Source organism: Eschrichtius robustus, chromosome 2 (assembly GCF_028021215.1).
Source record: "Eschrichtius robustus isolate mEscRob2 chromosome 2, mEscRob2.pri, whole genome shotgun sequence".
Lineage (NCBI taxonomy): Eukaryota > Metazoa > Chordata > Mammalia > Artiodactyla > Eschrichtiidae > Eschrichtius > Eschrichtius robustus.
Genome location: NC_090825.1, coordinates 126,450,834 through 126,468,812, shown reverse-complemented (window position 1 = coordinate 126,468,812; position 17,979 = coordinate 126,450,834). Strand labels below are relative to the sequence as shown.

Genomic DNA, 17,979 nt, shown 5'->3' with positions numbered 1-17,979 from the left:
GATTACTATCCTTCTATTCCCCAAGATCACACATGCACCCAGTGGTGACACCACATTTGGGTGAAAACAGATCAACCTTCAAAGTAGAAGCTGGCTGATAGCCTTGTTGGGGCAAATTTAGAACTATCAAACAAAAGCAGTTACCTGACAGAGAGCACACGGCAAGGGAGATGGCAGACTGATATTCCTATTCCAATTTGGTCCATGTCAGGGTTTTCAATTTCAAACTGAGGGGTTGTGAAATTAACTTAATGGGCTGAAACCAGCATTTTGGAAAAAGAAATGGAAAAATGACTGCATAAAATAAGGGCATAGTTTCATTATACTTTTAATGTGTATATATATGTATATATTTACCAGGCTGTGATGTAGAAATGTGTTTGTTACTGACGGTCATGTTCACAAAAGTGCTGATTTAGGGATCTTTGATCATATTCAAGTCACATATGGCGAAAGAAATAAAAAAAAAATCTAATAATACATATACTTGAACATATACAATTTTGACACCTGGGAAATCTTTAATAGCTCTATCATTAAATGGAATGAATTGTACTGGTTACAAACCAGTACATGGAGAAAGAGCCATGCTTTTAGGTTTAAAAAATTACACTTAAAAGATAAACACAGACAAATGCAGGAAAGGACTTGGCTGAATGAGTGCACACCAGACCATCAATAACAGTTATTTCTGGGTGGCAGGATCAGAAGAGACTTATTTTCTTTCTGCCTTACCTGAATTTTCTTTATTTTCTACAACAACCATGCATTCATTTTTTCTAAAAAGACATGACAACTAAATGCAGCATCTAATCCTAGATCGGATCCTGTACTAACGTAGAAAATGCTATAAAGGACAAAACTGGGTAAAAGGGACGAAACTGGAATACAAATGATAAAGTATCAATGTTTCAGTAACAGAATATCTCTAGTCTTAGGAAATACACACTGAAGCATTAAAGAGTAAAAGGCCATGTTACTTACCTTTAAATTATGTGTATTTTAAACATACACACACACACAATTGGGAAGACAAATGAGCACAAATGATAACGCAAAATGGGCTAATATGTTAACAACAGGTGACTAGGTAAAGAGTGCATGGGTGCTCTTTGTACTACTTTTAGTCTTGCAACTTTTCTTGTTTTAAATTATTTCTAAATAAAAATTTTAAAACATGCATTCATTTTTATAACCAGAAAAAGAAACTAATTAAAAAACAGATAACTCATTCATGCTAACCCTCCTCCCACAGTTCTACCAGTGTAAGAATAGGCTTTTTGCCTATGGCTTTGAGACACTCAATGGAAGCCCTGTTCTCGGAGACGCCAGCCCCCCCCACAGATGGCTCCCCCTCTGGGGAAGGGGTCTTACCTTCACCTCACCAGTGCTAGATGGCTGTTGGATGGGCTGGCCCAGCTGCTTCAGCGTGCTTGGCTTCAGGCCACAAGTCCTCACAGAGGGAGTCTTATCTGAGACAACCAGGAGCCAGACTGGTGACTTAAGTGCATTCAGAGTCTCCCTAAGTCTCTCATCTCCATGCTCAACCCCGACTCCTGTCCCCTTCCCTTTAGACAGTCCCTCCTCCCGAGTCTGTCCCAGACCTTACCACTCAGGGGAAAGGCCTGCCTGGCCCTGGGCAGTCCCATGCTGCTGCCTCGACCCACGTTAGCTGGGGCTGGAAGAATTGCTCTCATGGGTCTTGCTGCAGCCAGTAATGAGGGCTTGCCCCGTGCTCTGCCTTTAAGCTCTGAGGCTCTGGGCACAGGAATAAGCAGGTCAACTCTGAAAAAAAAAACAAGAAGTGAACTCTCCTAGACATTCCAGACCAAGGGGAAGAAAACCAAAGTGCAATCTTCAGATAGCACTTTATTAGAATAGTGTCCTGGTTAAACTGTCAGGCTTTAGACATTAATTAAACCATTAAATAGCTGTGTAACCCTGGGCAAGAAATCTTACTCTTCTGTTTACCTCGTTTGTAATACGCAATTACATGTACTTCATGGGGTCATTATGAAGATAAAAAAGTGCAAAACAGTGCCTACAGTGAGGGATATCAATAGCTACTGTAGTTATAACATCTAATCTGCCTCTTATCAGCCCAAGTATTTAAAGTGTATCAGTCTCCCACATGAGGGCAGCAGAGAGACCCTGGAGAACAAGGTTCATGTTTTCTTCAACTTTGTAGCTCCAGTGTCGAGCATAAAGCCTGCCCATAGAAGGCCTCAATACACGTTTGCTAAAGTGCTTCACCTGCCCAAAAGTGCACGGCTTCATTCTCTAAGGACACGGAACCATCTCAAAGTATATTGTTAAATTTTAAAAGACAAGATGTCAAAGTATGTATGTTATGCTACCATTTGTGTAAAGAAAGGTGGGGGAAAAATATATATATACACACACACAGCTGACCTTGAACAGCACGTATTAGGGGCACTGACCCCCATGGAGTCAAAAGTCCACTGATAAACTTCACAGCCCTCCATATCCAGGGTTCCACATCTGGCAGATTCAACCAACTGCACACCATGTAGTACTGTATTACATACGTAATGAAAAAAATCCACGTGTAAGTGGACCCACGCAGTTCAAGTCCATGTCTATTCAAGAGTCAACTATGTACGTGTATATATATATCTGTGTACACGCATGTATTTTTTCCCTACCTTTCTTTACACAAATGGTAGCGTAACATACATACTTCGACATCTTGACTTTTAAAATTTAACAATATTAATTATAAACACACATACACTATTTGTTTGCATATACTTAAAATTATCTCTAAAAACACAGAAAGTTGGGAATATTGTCTCTGGGAAATGGGAATGGAGCACTCAAGGATGGGACAGAAAGGACATTTTTTTCAGTATATATTCCTTACACCTTTTCAGTCTGAACTATGTGAATATATTTTCTATTCAACAATAGAAGTTTTTTAATCGTAATAATATAAACCAGAATTTCTAAACCTTGGCACTACTAACATTTTGGGCCAAATAATTCTCTGTTGCAAGAGGCTGTTCAGCAGCATCCTTGGCCTCTACCCACTTGATGCCAGTAGCACTCCCTCCCCAGTTGTATCAACCAAAAATGTCTCCAAACATTGCCACAATGTCCCCTGGGGCACTGTTCCCCTTTGAGAACCAATGATATAAACAAAAAAGAGCCTTCCATTTTACGACCATAGCTGCCTCTGTAAAGAAGCTACATACATGGAGAATTCAGTCAAGCCTCTAAGGTGAGAAAGCCTTTAAGGACGGAAGGAAACACAGCCCACACTTACGGACCTCTCCTATCTGCAAGGCACTGGGCTGCAAGCTTTACACACAATCTTTTTCAGGCTGTATGGTCAGCCATTGAGGATACGATTTTTTTTTATAACACCCAACTGAAGATTTTTCAGAGGGGAAAATGGGTATGAAATGACTATGCCCACGGTCAAACAGAAGCCCTGGACAAAGTCACAACCAGAATTTAGTTCTATGACCACCAGGACAGGAATCTTTATTATATAAAGATGCCTTAATAAGGCTTCTCTTTCCAAATGTAGTATCCAGAATTGGATGCTAGGTTTGTAACATTGCCCACAGCCTGTACCAACAAGACTCTGTAATAACTGCTTTAGGGAGACTGACAAGAAGAGATGTATAAGGAACGGGACAGCAGTGAATAGACAGCAGAGTGTAGGAGGAAAAGAAAATCAATGTCTCTAGGCCTCAGCTTCTGTATCTCTAAAATAGAAACCATGAATTGGGCTCTGCTATCTCTCTCAAGAATGCTGTAAGGACATGGGACAAAATAAACGTAGGGCACTTCGCAAGCTGCTGTTCTAAACACAATGCTGTAATTATATATTACACACTGGGGGACTTCCCTGGTGGTCCAGTGGTTAAGAATCCATCTTGCAATGCAGGGGACGCCGGTTCGACCCCTGGTCAGGGAACTAAGATTCCCACATGCCGCGGGGCAACTAAGCTCACGCACCACAACTACAGAGCCCGTGTGCCACAACTGCAGAGCCCACGTGCTCTGGAGCCTGCGTGCCACGACTAGAGAGCTCGCATGCTGCAACTACTGAGCCTGCAAGCCCTGAAGCTCGCACGCCACAACTAGAAAGAAGCCAGAGCACAGCAACGAAGAGCCCACACGCCACAACAAAAGATCCCAACATGCCGCAACTAAGATCCGACGCAACCAAAAAATAATAAACAAATAAATATATAAATATTTTTAAAAATGGGGGAAAAAAATAAACACATTGGGTTACCCTGTAGGCTTTTTAGGAGCAGGGAGTGAATTGGAGGTGCTGGTCCCCTCAGCTGGTGGTGGCATGTCTAGTCCAGGAGTGTCATTCTCAGCTGTCCCCAGAGAGACCTCACGCTGCACGCCACTCTTGACCACTGGCTTCTTAATGACTGCTGTACCACGATTCCCAGGAGTTTCCTTGACCAAAACATGGGCATCTGAGATGATCACTTCCTCCCACTCATTCTCCTCACCCACGTCTCTTTGAGGAGCTATACTTAGGAGCTGGCTTACAGCTTCTGAGTTCTCCAGAGTCAGTTTGGAAGAGTTTTCCTTAGCAGAATTTTGCTCAGAGGTGAGAGGCTGCTGATTTCTTTTAACCACAGAGCCTTTGGAGGAGACTCCAGAAGTCAATTCCACTTTGACTTTGGCTGGCTTTTCCTAGGAAAAAAAAAGAAAACCTTTCATGCGTATAGCATTTTACAGTTGACAACACACTTACAAATATTCTCTCATTTGATCCTTGTAACAATAATGTATGAGTAACATATAAGAAGCTGAGGCTGAGAAAGGAAGAGGCTGACTTCAGGTCCCAAGTATAAAACTGGCCTGAATCTAAGTCTTCTGATTCCAGTTCCCTTTCACCACAGTATTCAATGTCCGAGTTAGGATAAGCCTATTCTAATAAATTTCTTAACGACATGTTTCTTCAGGTTTCAGCGAACAAATGCTGGCATTTTTTTTACCTCGACCTTTGATTGTTCAAGGCCTTCTCCTTTATGTCTACAAAGAGGCTGACATACTGCCATATTGGGCCTAGAAATATTAAGTTGTTTATCTTGGTGGTCCCTTTATGAGACTCATTTAATCACAATGTGGTCACAATCTCGCATAGACTGAATGCTTCCAACTCCACTGGGGAAAACTCTTATCTTTTGTCCCAGATTCTTTCAGGTTGAGTCCTAAAAGTAAGCGTAAGGCTGATTTACACATACACCACAAACTTCTCACTGGGTCAAATCAGATCACACACATTAATTACATGCTAGAAAAGGTTCAGACTCACTAAAAATACCAGCTGCTGCTATCTCAGACAGACCCGAGTTTTACATACATATATGTACACACGAACACTTAAAAAAATTTAACAGTGAACTTTCCTGGTGGTGCAGTGGTTAGGAATCCGCCTGCCAATGCAGGGGACACGGGTTCAATCCCTGGTCTGGGAAGATCCCACGTGCCACAGAGCAACTAAGCCCGAGGGCCACAACTACTAAGCTTGCACGCTAGAACCCGCGGGCTCTAGGGCCCCCGTGCCACAACTACTGAGCCCACATGCTGCAACTACTGAAGCCCGTGTGCCTAGAACCCATACTCCACAACAAAAGAAGCCACCGCAATGAGAAGCCCGCGCGCCGCAACGAAGAGCAGCCCCCGCTCACCGCAACTAGAGGAAGACCACACGCAGCAACGAAGACCCAACGTGGCCAAAAAAAAAAAATTTAACAGTGGTCATCTCTGTGGTAGGTCTCAAAGGTTTTTTCCTTCCACGTGAATAGTGAAAGGCACTATAAACTAGGAGACAAAACACAAAAGCACTCTGTCTAGGCTCTGCTTCAACCTAATTGCTTATGTCACCTAAGGCAAGCTTCATCTGATTCCTCATTTCCCATTATGGAATAAGAGAGCTCTGTGTTTGTCAAAAGCAGCAAGATAGCCTTTTGGGTGGCCCAGCTCTTCATGGTGGAGGGGCAGGACCCCCCTGCACTTCACAGGAAATTTAGCATCTGTGGCCAATGCCATTAAATTTCAGTATTATCTCCCAGTCACTGACTACCAAAAACCCCTTACGTTTCAAAAGTCCCTCTGGGCAACACAGTGCCTCTGGTTAAGAATCAATATAGACGACCTTAAGAAATCTCCAATAAAGCATTCTCAGATTCTAACACACAATTACAAACCATGAGGACAAGAAAAATTCCAAGTAAACCGTACTGAGCTTACTGACTGCTAAAGAAGGAAGAGTCAGCAGAAAAACAGGAGACAAGATAAACTAAAATCCTGAGACGAGATCTTTGAGCAAAACACTGCCCACTAAGTAGGCTATAGACAAAAATTCTTTGCAGGAAGACTGGATAATTTAAGCAATCAGAGCAAAAAACTCTAGCTGGTGATCTCACATTTCCTTAACTCAGCCTACCCTTTTTAGATGTCACTTTCTTTCAAGATAGAAGGCAAATACTACCAGTTCCTCGATCAGAGACCTCAATTACTGCTATCAGAGAGCCCATAGTAATGAGGCCTTGAGCTAAAGAGCCTTATATACCATCTTTTGTTCCATCCAACTCACTGGGAACTGTGCCACATGTTTCTTGGGCTAATTTTAGCCAGTATGAACTCCAGAACAATATAAGAAAAGGTGAGTCATTTCCTGACTGGCATGGACACATTTGGACCTTTTAGAAACTATTTATAATTGCTCTTTCAAAAATCAGAACTCAGGAAATCTTCAGATTCTGCAGGTAAACAGCACAGCAATGCCTGAAAAGTGTGGTTTAGTGGAAAAGGCGACAGCATAATTAGCAATGTGAATGTAACAAGTCACTTCTCCTGAATCTATTTTTCCTTAGCTGGAAATTTGGGAGTTGAGCTAGCTGATAACCAAGTCACCTTTATCTCTAAAATTTTAAGTGCATTGATGCTACATTGTTACCCTTTTTCTTCTCACACTCACTTATTCTGTTCCTATGAGATTTTGAAATCGCAGTATCTGGTCTTTACATGGTAATTCTTGCAAAAACCTTTGGGAAAAATATTCTGATTTAGCAAGTGAAGACGGGACAAGTAGCTAAGAAAAAAACTGTTTTCATGTCATGAGTTTGATCTCAAAAAGAGAATGGCTCAAAAGTTATTCAATCAAAGGGGGAAAAAAAGACAAAATGAAAAAGGAAAGAAAACCAAAGTAAAAACAGAATCTGAAGCAGACTAGGCACAGGATCGGTTACACTCTTTCATGCAAAAGCACAGGAAATAAGGTCATTTGACAGACCTGCTGTGCATCAATGAAGAAGGACCAAGGAGGAGTCCAACAACTATCCAATTCAATCTTCCTACTGCAGCTGGGGAAGTACATTTTGGGAGAATAATTAGGGTGGGAATAAATGAAATGGCTTCACAGTGCACACAAAAGACTCCACAGGGCCCTAGGTACTTCCTGCCCCTTGAAATGTTAATTGTTTCTACTGTTGCTGTTAATATTAATTATACTGTTGCCAACAATGGGAGCAGTGAAGCCCTACTGAGGATTGAATATTCAATACACTAGGAACGTGCCATCCACTTCGCACGGATCATTTCATCTGACCCCTCCAATAACCCTAATGAGGTAGGCACTATTGTTAACCTCCATTTACAAATGAAAGGAAGCCTAAATCAAGAACAGAGACATAAAATGACTTGCCCAGGGTTACAAAACTAAATACTTGGGAAGTAGGGGTTTGAACTGAGGAAGCTGACTCCAGAATTGTATTCTTAATTCTGCCTCCGAAATTGGTGCTATCCTGAACTCCAACACTCAGCCAGAGGGCAAAAGTCACCATCCCAGTAATTCTCTGAGAGATGTTCTGTGGAAACTGTCCAAAGGAACTTAAGTATGCTGCTATTTAAGTTTTCTATACAGAAATGAGTTTGGACCATGAGTCAAACACGTGATGAACACAATCCTAACCTAAGCTATTTTCACAAAAACAACGCTTTCTTTCCTCTTCCATCTACCCAAATTCTACTGATCTTTCCAAACCATCTCCTCTATTAAACCACCTCTGGCTATTCTAGTCCTTTTGTCCCTAAATAATTTATATCAAAAATGTGGCAAGGGCTTCCCTGGTGGCGCAGTGGTTGAGAATCTGCCTGCCAATGCAGGGGACACGGGTTCGAGCCCTGGTCTGGGAAGATCCCACATGCCGCGGAGCAACTAGGCCCGTGACCCACAATTACTGAGCCTGCGCGTCTGGAGCCTGTGCTCCGCAACAAGAGAGGCCATGATAATGAGAGGCCCACGCACCGCAATGAAGAGTGGCCCCCACTTGCGGCAACTAGAGAAAGCCCTCGCACAGAAACGAAGACCCAACACAGCCATAAATAAAATAAATAAATAAATAAATAAACCCAAAAAAAGTTAAAAAAAAAAAAAATGTGGCAAGTGTGTATGATTCACGTAGTCAGTGCCAAGCAGACAACAGGTAACAAACATGTGCTGAACTGAACGTCACAGGGGCTCAGCTCTAACGCTCATTTAATTTACTGAGCATCATTTATTTGGAGACAGAGGTATACATCTGGAACATTAAGCTATGGCAGACCTTGAATATCGGGTTAAAGACCTCCACTTTTAATAGGAGCTATATGAAACTAAAAGGACTCTGAGCTAGGGAATGAGATGTGTGCTGTGCGTGTGAATAGCTAAGCAGTCAGTGCGGAGGGCAGATTGTTAAAAATGTAACCCAAACAAGAAATGAATGATTTAACATGGTGTAGTCATTCATGGAAAACTATGAAGCAATTAAAGATAATGTTTTTGAAGAATATTTAATGGCATTATATGTTAAAGGAAAAAAGGCAAGATACAGAACTTGTATATCCACAGAAAAAGACTGGAAGAAAATATACTGAAATCTTAACAATAGCTTTTCTTTGGATGGTATGAGATTACGGATAACATTTTATACTTTCTTTTTAAAAAGAAAGAAACTGACTTATTTGTATCATCAGAAAATTAAATGAATATTAATTTAAGTCATCTGTTCTTAAAGGGAATAATAAGCCTACTTTGTGGGGTTTCCAAAACAGTGATGGCCAATGAACTTTACCTTTGGGATCCACTTCCCTCCTAGGAAGTTACCACAGGTAGGGCACTTAGGTGGTTTGTGCCTGGTGACATATGTGAAGGAGCAGCCTGGGCTGGTGCATGTCCCATGGCCCCGTCGGGTGTACGTAGTAGTCTGCATTTAAAAAAAAATAAAAAAGAGCAAGTCAGAATCAACACCACAGTCTAATCTCTGTCAGATCCTGATGACCATTATAACCACAACAATGCCAGGAGGATACCAGCTTGCAGAAGGTTAGCCAATTCATGGTATCTTAAAAGGTCAGAGTTGGAAAGGTCCTAAGATACAACTAACTAGTTCAGTTTTTAGAAATGGAGAAAGTGAATTCAAATGAAGAAAGACAGCTGCCCAAGGTTACAGAATTAGGTACCAGAAGTATAAAGGTAAGAAGAGTTGCAATTAATTAAGCAAAGTACCACACAGTGCTAAACACTCTACCAATATCTCATTTAATGTTCTCAGCAATGCTATGAAGTATTATTACTACTGAGGTTCAGAGTAGTTAAATGCTTTGCCTCAAATCATGTAGTGACTCAAGGACAGAACTAGACCTAGAAGACAGATCTTATTGATTCCTGGTCAAGATTCCTTCCATGCATCCTGCTGCACCCTCTGGCTCTCAATACTTCAAAGAATTTGCTTCTTCATTCTTGTTAGTTAAAAATCAGAGAACCTAGGACCTAGAGTTCAAAGATATAAAAACAGTCCAGTCACTAAAAAAATGAGAGGGAACTCCAGTTGAAACCAGGTCCTCTGACACTCAACAGAATTTGATCATCTGCATACAAATATATTCAGCCACTGGCTTGCACCATCTCCGATGATTTCCCTTTGAACAGAATGTATTACATTTCAGCTACAAATAGAAATTAGCCACACTCCATTTCTTGATTAATGCTGGAAAGAAAACACTTCCCTGTCAGATTTGTTCTGTCACTTATGGTTTACTCAGCTACTAATCCCAGCCTCCCTAGCCTGGCCAGAAAGCAAAAACTTCCCTTGGGAAACACCAAGCTTCCTCTAGGCTACCTCTGGCCAGAACACCTAAGGAAAAGGTGATTAGGACAGTGAGAGCAGGTCAAAGATGAGTGTGAAGTTGTGTGGCACCAAGGAAAGAGACCAGGGTTTGGGTTCCAATTTTGTCACTGACATACTGAATGACCTGGGGGTAAGTCATCTTAGCTCTTGGGCCCTTGGTTTCCTCTTCTGTAAAATCACCTGCCCTTTCTGCTTAATGGATGTATCTTGAGGAGCAAAAAGTCTGTGAGACTATTATTAATGGGTACAACATTATATCTTATCTTTTCTCAGACTGTGGCCCCACATGGAATATTCATTCTGAATACACCCTCAGAGCAAAGTTAGTGCTATAAATAAATTACCATGAATTTGGAAATACTCCTGAACAGCAACTTATAGAAATGACTTTAGGAAATAATGCTAGTGTTCAAGGCTGATGCTGCCTTCTTAAGTATTTCTAGAAAAGCTTGGCTGAAACTTATTAAACCATGAAAGAATATAAATTTCCTGAACAGGAAAGGCTCAGGAAAAATAATTAGTTTACTACAACTTTCTTATCGAAGAAAGTATTGTTTATCCACAGCAGGGGTTTTAGAGGATAAGACAGACTGTGACAAGTTAAAGGTATGTTACTATTAATCCTAAAAGAAACCAATACAATAACCAAGACAAAGTTAATAGCTCATAGGCCAACAAAGGAGATAGAATGGATTCATAAAATATACTTAATTATTTCAAAAGAAAGTACAACAAAACAGAGAGGACCAAAACAACAACAATAACAACAAATAGTAAGAGGACTGATTTAAACCAAACCATATTAATGATCACATTAAATACATAGGGCCTAAATACTATAATTAAAAGGCAGAGATCATCAGATAGGTCTTGCTCTTAGGGCCAAACTATATGCTGCCTACCAAAAAAGGTACTTGAAATACAAAGGTACAAACAGGTAAAAGGATGGAAAATGATATACCTTGTTAATAACAATAATCAAAAGAAAGGGTGATATCAGAACTAAGTAAATTTCATAGGCAAGAATACTGCCAGAGATAAAGGTCATTTCATAATGAAGCGTTCAGTTTATCCAGAAGACGTAACAATCCTAAACGTTTGTGTACTTAATAATAGTCAAAATACATGACACAAAAACTAATAGAACTGCAAAAAGAAACAGATAAATCTACAATGACAGATGGATGCTTTCTCTCAATAATTGACAGAAACAGTAGGCAGAAAATCAGTAAGGATACAAAATCAATAAGGAACACTATCAATCAACTCAACCTAATCTGAAATGTATAGAACACTCCACCCAACAGCAGGAATACATATTTTTTTCAAGTGCACATAGAACATTTATCAAGACAATCCATATTCTGAGCCATAAAATAAACTGCAATCAATTTAAAAGGATTCAGATCTTATAAACTACAAAGTTCTAACCACAGTGGAATCAAATCAGAAATTGATAAAGACAGACACATGGAAAATCCCAAATATCTGTTAAATAATTAAGTAACTCATGGGTCAAAGAAGTAAGTTAGAAAGTACTTTGAACTGAATGAAAATGAAAATGCACCGTTATCAAAATTTGTGGGATGGGCTTCCCTAGTGGTACAGTGGTTAAGAATCCGCCTGCCAATGCAGGGGACACGGGTTGAAGCCCTGGTCCGGGAAGATCCCACATGCCGCGGAGCAACTAAGCCTGTGTGCCACAACTGCTCAGCCTGCGCTCTAGAGTCACAAGCCACAACTACTGAGCCTGTGTGCCACAACTACTGAAACCCACACACCTAGAGCCTGTGCTCTGCAGCAAGGGAAGACACTGCAATGAGAAGTCTGAGCACCACAGCGAAGAGTAGCCCCTGCTCCCTGCAACTAGAGAAAGCCCCACGCGGCAACGAAGACCCAACGCAACCAAAAATAAATAAATAAAATAAACAAATTTATTAAAAAAAGGTCAGAGATGGAAAGGTTCTAAGATACAACTAACTAGTTCAGTTTTGTGGGATGCCACTAAAGCAGTGCTTAGAGGGAAATTAAGCACTAAGCAGCTATATTACAAAAGAAGCTCTCAAATCAATGACCTCAGCTTCTACCTTAAGAAACTAGAAAAGACCAAATTAAACCCAAAGTAAGCAGAAGAATGACAGAAATGAATGAAACAGAAAGCAGAAAAACAATAGAGAAAATCAATGAAACCAAAACCTTGTTCTCTGAGAGCAATAAAATCAGTAACCTCTAGCCAAGCTTATCAGGAAAAAAGAAAGAAGACCCAAATTACCAGTATCAGTAATGGAGAAGTAAAATCACTACAAATTCTATAGATATTGAAAGGATAAAAATTCCACAAAACTTTAAACATAGAATTACCACATGATCCAGCAATTCTACTCTTAAGGTATATACCCAAAAGAATTGAAAGCAGGGACTCGGACATTTGTACACCAAAGCTCATAGTAGCACTGTTCACAATAGTCAAAAGGTACAAACAAACCAAATGTCCATCAATGTTTATGAATAGATTAAAAAAAATAGTACACATGCAATGGAATATTATTCAGCCACAAAAAGGAATGAAATTCTGATACATGCTACAAGATAGATGAACTTGAAAACATTATCCTAAGTGAAAAAGTCAGAACAAAAAGGAAATATTTGCATGTTTCCACTTATTTGAGGTACCTAGTACACACAAATACTAAGACAGAAAGTAAAATAGCGATTACCAAGGCTTGGGGTGGGGAATGGGGAGTAACTGTTTAATAGATACAGAGTTTCTGTTTGGGAAGATGAAAAAGTTCTGAAAATGGATAATGGTAATGATTGCACAACACTGTAAGTATATTTAACAGCACTTGAATTGTACACTTAAAATTGATTAAAATGGTAAACTTCATGTTATGTATATTTTACCACAGCTTTTTAAAAAAAGAATAAGGGAATGTTTTGAACAATTTTATGTCAATAAATTTGACAATTCAGATGAAATGGACAAATTCCCTGAAAGACAAACTATCAAAGCTCACTCAAAAATGGATAATCTGAATAGTCCTATATATATTTTAAAAATCGGACTTGCCATTATAAACTTTCCCACAAAGAAATCTCCAGGCCCGGATGAGTTCACTGGTAATTCTAACCAAACATTTAAGGAAGAAATAATGCCAGTACTACACAAAACTCTTCCCAAAAAAATGGAAAAGCAGAAAATATTTCACAACTCATTCCATGAGGTAAGCATTACCTTGATACTAAAACAAGACAAACACTGTACAAGAAAATTAGAGACCAATAATATCCCTCGTGAATATAGATACAGAAATTCTGAACAAAATGTTATCAAATCAAATCCGATAATATATTAAAAGGATAATACATCATTGCCAAGTGGAGTTTATCCCAGGAACACAGAGTTAACACTTGAAAAATCATATTAATCACATTAACAAACTAAAAAAGAAAAAAAAAAACACACGAAAAATTTTGACAAAATCCAGCATCTCAAAAGAGACACAAAAAATTTTGAAAAATCCAACATCCATTCCTGGTAAAGTTCCCAGCAAAAATAACTTCCTAAACATGATAAGGGTATCTTTGAAAAACCTACAGCCAATATTATACCTAATGATGAAAGACTGAATACTTTCCCCCTAAGACGACACACAAGACACAGATATTGGCTCTCACCACTTCTATTCAACACTGTACTGGAGAGGTCCTCAACAAAACCGTAAGACAAGAAAAAGAAATAAGGAATCCATATCAGAAAAGAAGAAATGAAACTCTCTTTATTAGCAGACAACACTGCCATCTATGTAAAAAATGCAATAGAATCTACAAAAAGGCTAGCAGAATACATGTTTAGCAAAGTTGCAGCACACAAGTTTAATAAGCAAAAAATCAATTGTATTACTGTATACTAGCAGTGAACTACCAGAAATTGAAAACAGTTTTAAAATACCATTTACAGGGACTTCCCTGGTGGTCCAGTGGTTAAGAATCCCCATTACAATGCAGGGAACATGGGTTCGATCCCTGGTCAGGGAACTAAGATCCCACATGCTGTGGGGCAACTAAGCCCGGGCGCTCTAGAGCCCACTGGCCACAACTAGAGAGCTCGTGTGCTAGAGAGAAGCCTGCGTGCTGCAATGAAAGATCCTGCATGCCGCAACTAAGACCCAATGCAGCCAAATAGATAAATATTTTTTAAAAAATAAAATACCATTTACAATATCATAAAGAAACGAGATATTTAGGAATAAATCTCAGCCCACATGCTGCTGTGTGTGATGGACAGAACATCTGAGAATCAAAAGATCCAGGGTCCTTGTTCTGCCTTGTTTTGCAGCCCAGTGGCCTTGAATCATAGAGAGAACAAGTCCTTTCTCTTCTCTGGACCTTTTTCCTAACCTGCACAATAACAGGATTGAATTAGATCAGTGATCCCTCAATTTTTCTAAAACACGTATGCTTCAGAAATGTTGATAAAAGCCATGGAACCTATCCCAGGAAAATACTCTCTCAAGGAGAAAAGTTTGTATGTAACTTGAGGAGTTCATGGATCCTGCGGAGGTCCATTCACAGACCCTCCCCCACTCCCTCACCCCCAGTTAAGAATACCTGAACCAGAAAAATCTCTGAGATCTTTGCCAGTCCCAATGTCCTAAGTTTGTTAAGACTTTTAGAAAACTACCTGGAAGAGAATTCTTATGGAGCCTTAATCTCCTTCAACTCCCCACACACTGACCAGTTTGATGGAGGTGGGGTTCTCCACAATCGAGTAGGCAGGAAGAGGCAACATGATGAATTGTGCAGCTGGCGCAGAGGAGCTAATCTCACTGGAATCCTGTAGGTACATGGAGAGAAGAAAGTTTTATTGAGATGGAGTGAAGAACACCCAGGACCATCCACAACACTGAAGACCGATCAAGTCCAATAACCACAGATAATGTGCTTATCCAGTGGGCACATCAAAAAAATGTATGAATCTACAATTATCTCAAAATAAAAGTTTAATTAAGAACAATCAGCAACAGAGAAAACCAGTATCACAGGGAATGTGCTATCCTCATTTTACAGATGAGAAAACTGAGGTTCTTAAGAGACTCAGAACTCCTAAGATCACATAAGCAGTTAGTGAAAGAACCCAATTCTTCTGACCCTGTCAAATGTTCTTAGCGACCTATTAATCTGACTTAACCAGTGGCATGCTTCATCATCGTAAACAGCACTGCGGCAACAAGTAATAAAACGGATTTACGCCTGGCACAGAATCCTCTGCAGGGGTATCTGCTCTCATCCGTCTAGGCCATAGGGGCCCCCGCATGCTGGTCCTCTTAGCCTAAGCAGAACAACTACCTCTTTGAGGATGCCATCGTACGCGGGGTAACAGCATGGTGGCAGCTCCCCCACTCTCCACTTCCAGGGGACCAGGCTGTGGAATCACTGAAATCACCGTTCTTTCTCAACTGGGCATGATAGAAAAGCCACTGGGGAGATACCTCCCTCTTCTTTCTCAGCTATTAGTCCCATCAACCTGGCCCTGAAGAGAACTTCCTTCTTCCTACTTACTCTGTGCCCAACAAGACTATTTTAAAAAATTCTCCTGAACAGTTCAAGGTGCCATTGTGTTTGCTGAAACAATCTTAAGGGAACGTAAAATTCTAACTAATACTAATAGCCAAACAGATCCTGGCTCTGACTCATGGACAGCCCAAATATCATCCCCATCCCTCCTGTTAATGTACCTTATCTCACGTGAAGAAAATGTTGCCTATACTGGGCAAGAGGAGTTGTTGAGAGTGCCTAAGAAACTGAAGCCTGGGGACTTGGACCAAGCCTGGGGACAAAAACGTTCAAAAGGACTGCAGTCCAACTAGAAGTGTGCCACACCAGTATTCTTACTTACACTACTTCAGAATTACACTGCATGGTGCTAGCTGCCTTTTTAACAATCCCAGGTAAAGCAAAATCATCAGAACCAAAGTCACTTACCCTCATGACTGTTACCACTGACATGCTCTCCCCCACCTGAGGGTGGGGCACAGCCAGGCTTCCAGTGGGGAGGTCTGGTGAGCCGTTCACTAAGGTCTCTTCAATTACCAGGCTTGTCTGGTAAGGTTGGTGGCTCTCCCCTACCTCCAGGGAAGCCTCATTTAGGAGCACATCCGGGCCGAGGATCTCTGAGGTGGTGATCTCCTGTACAGCACCTGGCTGCGCAAGGGCTCCCACATCCTCAGCTAAGGCCTCCACAGCCAGACATTGTTCTGCCATGCCTGCATGGCTGGGCACTGTCTCCAGGGCAGTGTTGGACAGAAGGGATGGTCCTTTAGGGGACATTTGGTTCTGGGCCACACACAGCTCTAGCTGAGAGCAGCTCCGCTCCTCCTGCAGGCTGCTCTTGGGGATGATGATATAATCTGAGCGAGGGAGGATCTTGCGGAAACCTGGGATGTCCGGAACCACAGCGGTCAGTGCAGAGAGTTTAGAGTTCTGAGGACGAAGAAGCCAGGTCGGGGAGACAGAGATAAATGGAATAAGACCACATAGATATATACTTATAAGCCTTTTTTTTCTTCTTTTTTTTCTGCAAAGGAACCAGAAAGACTCCATTCTCTTGACCTAAGACTTAGACAGGGTCAGCCTCTGCCAATAGCAATGTCATCTTCATCTGAATCACACTTTAGCCAATGTAACTTACTCAATCACACAGAAGACAGATAACGTGGATTAGATTCCAGAAAGGGCACTGATCTTGGCATCTGAAACTGTGAGCTGAAATCCCAGGTCTGGCGTAGTCTTAAACAAATCCTTTCCCTTTTTTTGGCCTTGCTGCCCCATCTGTAAAACGAGGGAGCTGAATCTGGCTATTTATGAGTTCCTTTCCAGCTTTGATACTTTAGGATTCCAAAGTGGCTGAAGATTTAGATACCAGAATGTAAAATGCTCAGTGAAACCTTTAAAAGCATAAAATACAAACCAACAGGCCATGTTGGGTCTCAGGGCAGCAAGCAAGGATCCTGACATCACTGGCTTCTCCCAGACTTGCAAAGAAGAGAATGAACAGATCACAAAGCTATCAATAAGAAGGCTTCATGAGAGAATGTGTATAGGGAGGTGATTATCTGATAAGGACCTGAATATATTGGGAGGTAGTGGGGAGGGAGAAGAATATAAATATTAACAATGACCTAGGATCTTAAGGTTCAGAAAATACTTTCCTGACCTTTAAAGCAATACTACTAAGTTAGGTACTATTATTATTCCCATTTCACAAATGAGGGAACTGAAGCTCAAGGAGGGTAAACTTTCCCAAAACACTTAATTAGTAAGTAGTAAAGCTGGGACTCCAGACCAGGTCTTCTAAGGAGCAAGGAGACCAGGTACTAGAAGCACAGCCCTGCATGGCTAACTGGCACCAAGAAAAAGGTGCTTTTATTTTTTTCAATTTAAACTGAAAGTTACCCAATGAGGAAGATAGAAAAGTTCAAAATGAACAGATAAGTGAGAACTGAAATTAAACAGACCAAAAAATAATTTCAGAAGCATCATTTAAAAGGAACTAAGTCAATTACAAAAGGATCCTTAAATAAATCAAAAGCAAGAAGTCAATGAGACTACTTAGGATACAAAGGAAGCACTCAGAGATGAAAGTTAAAAGAAGCACTGAGATGAAACATGAAAGCAAACTGTCCAAATCCTTTATGGAGCCTTTACTGGAGAGATAATGAAGAAATGATATTCTCAAGTCACGCTTTGAAGCAGACAGGTCAAGAGAACAAGACCAAATGGTGGCAAATACATAGGTTGGTCTGGA

General features: G+C 40.6%; 1 protein-coding gene across 4 annotated transcripts in view; it reads right to left on the bottom strand.

Moving 5' to 3' along the window:
- The window catches only part of HMGXB3 (HMG-box containing 3), a 61,627-nt gene that overhangs the window by 37,526 nt on the left and 6,122 nt on the right, over positions 1–17,979 (bottom strand). For 3 of the 4 annotated variants that reach the window (XM_068536183.1, XM_068536184.1, XM_068536186.1), the window contains exons 4-9: positions 16,158–16,655; positions 14,911–15,009; positions 9,117–9,248; positions 4,271–4,689; positions 1,610–1,785; positions 1,375–1,472 (exon numbers count right to left, since the gene is read on the bottom strand). In XM_068536183.1, coding sequence (XP_068392284.1) covers positions 1,375–1,472; positions 1,610–1,785; positions 4,271–4,689; positions 9,117–9,248; positions 14,911–15,009; positions 16,158–16,655 — 1,422 coding nt within the window. The remainder of the gene's footprint in view (positions 1–1,374; positions 1,473–1,609; positions 1,786–4,270; positions 4,690–9,116; positions 9,249–14,910; positions 15,010–16,157; positions 16,656–17,979) is intronic. The other variant, XM_068536185.1, reaches the window with a different exon arrangement.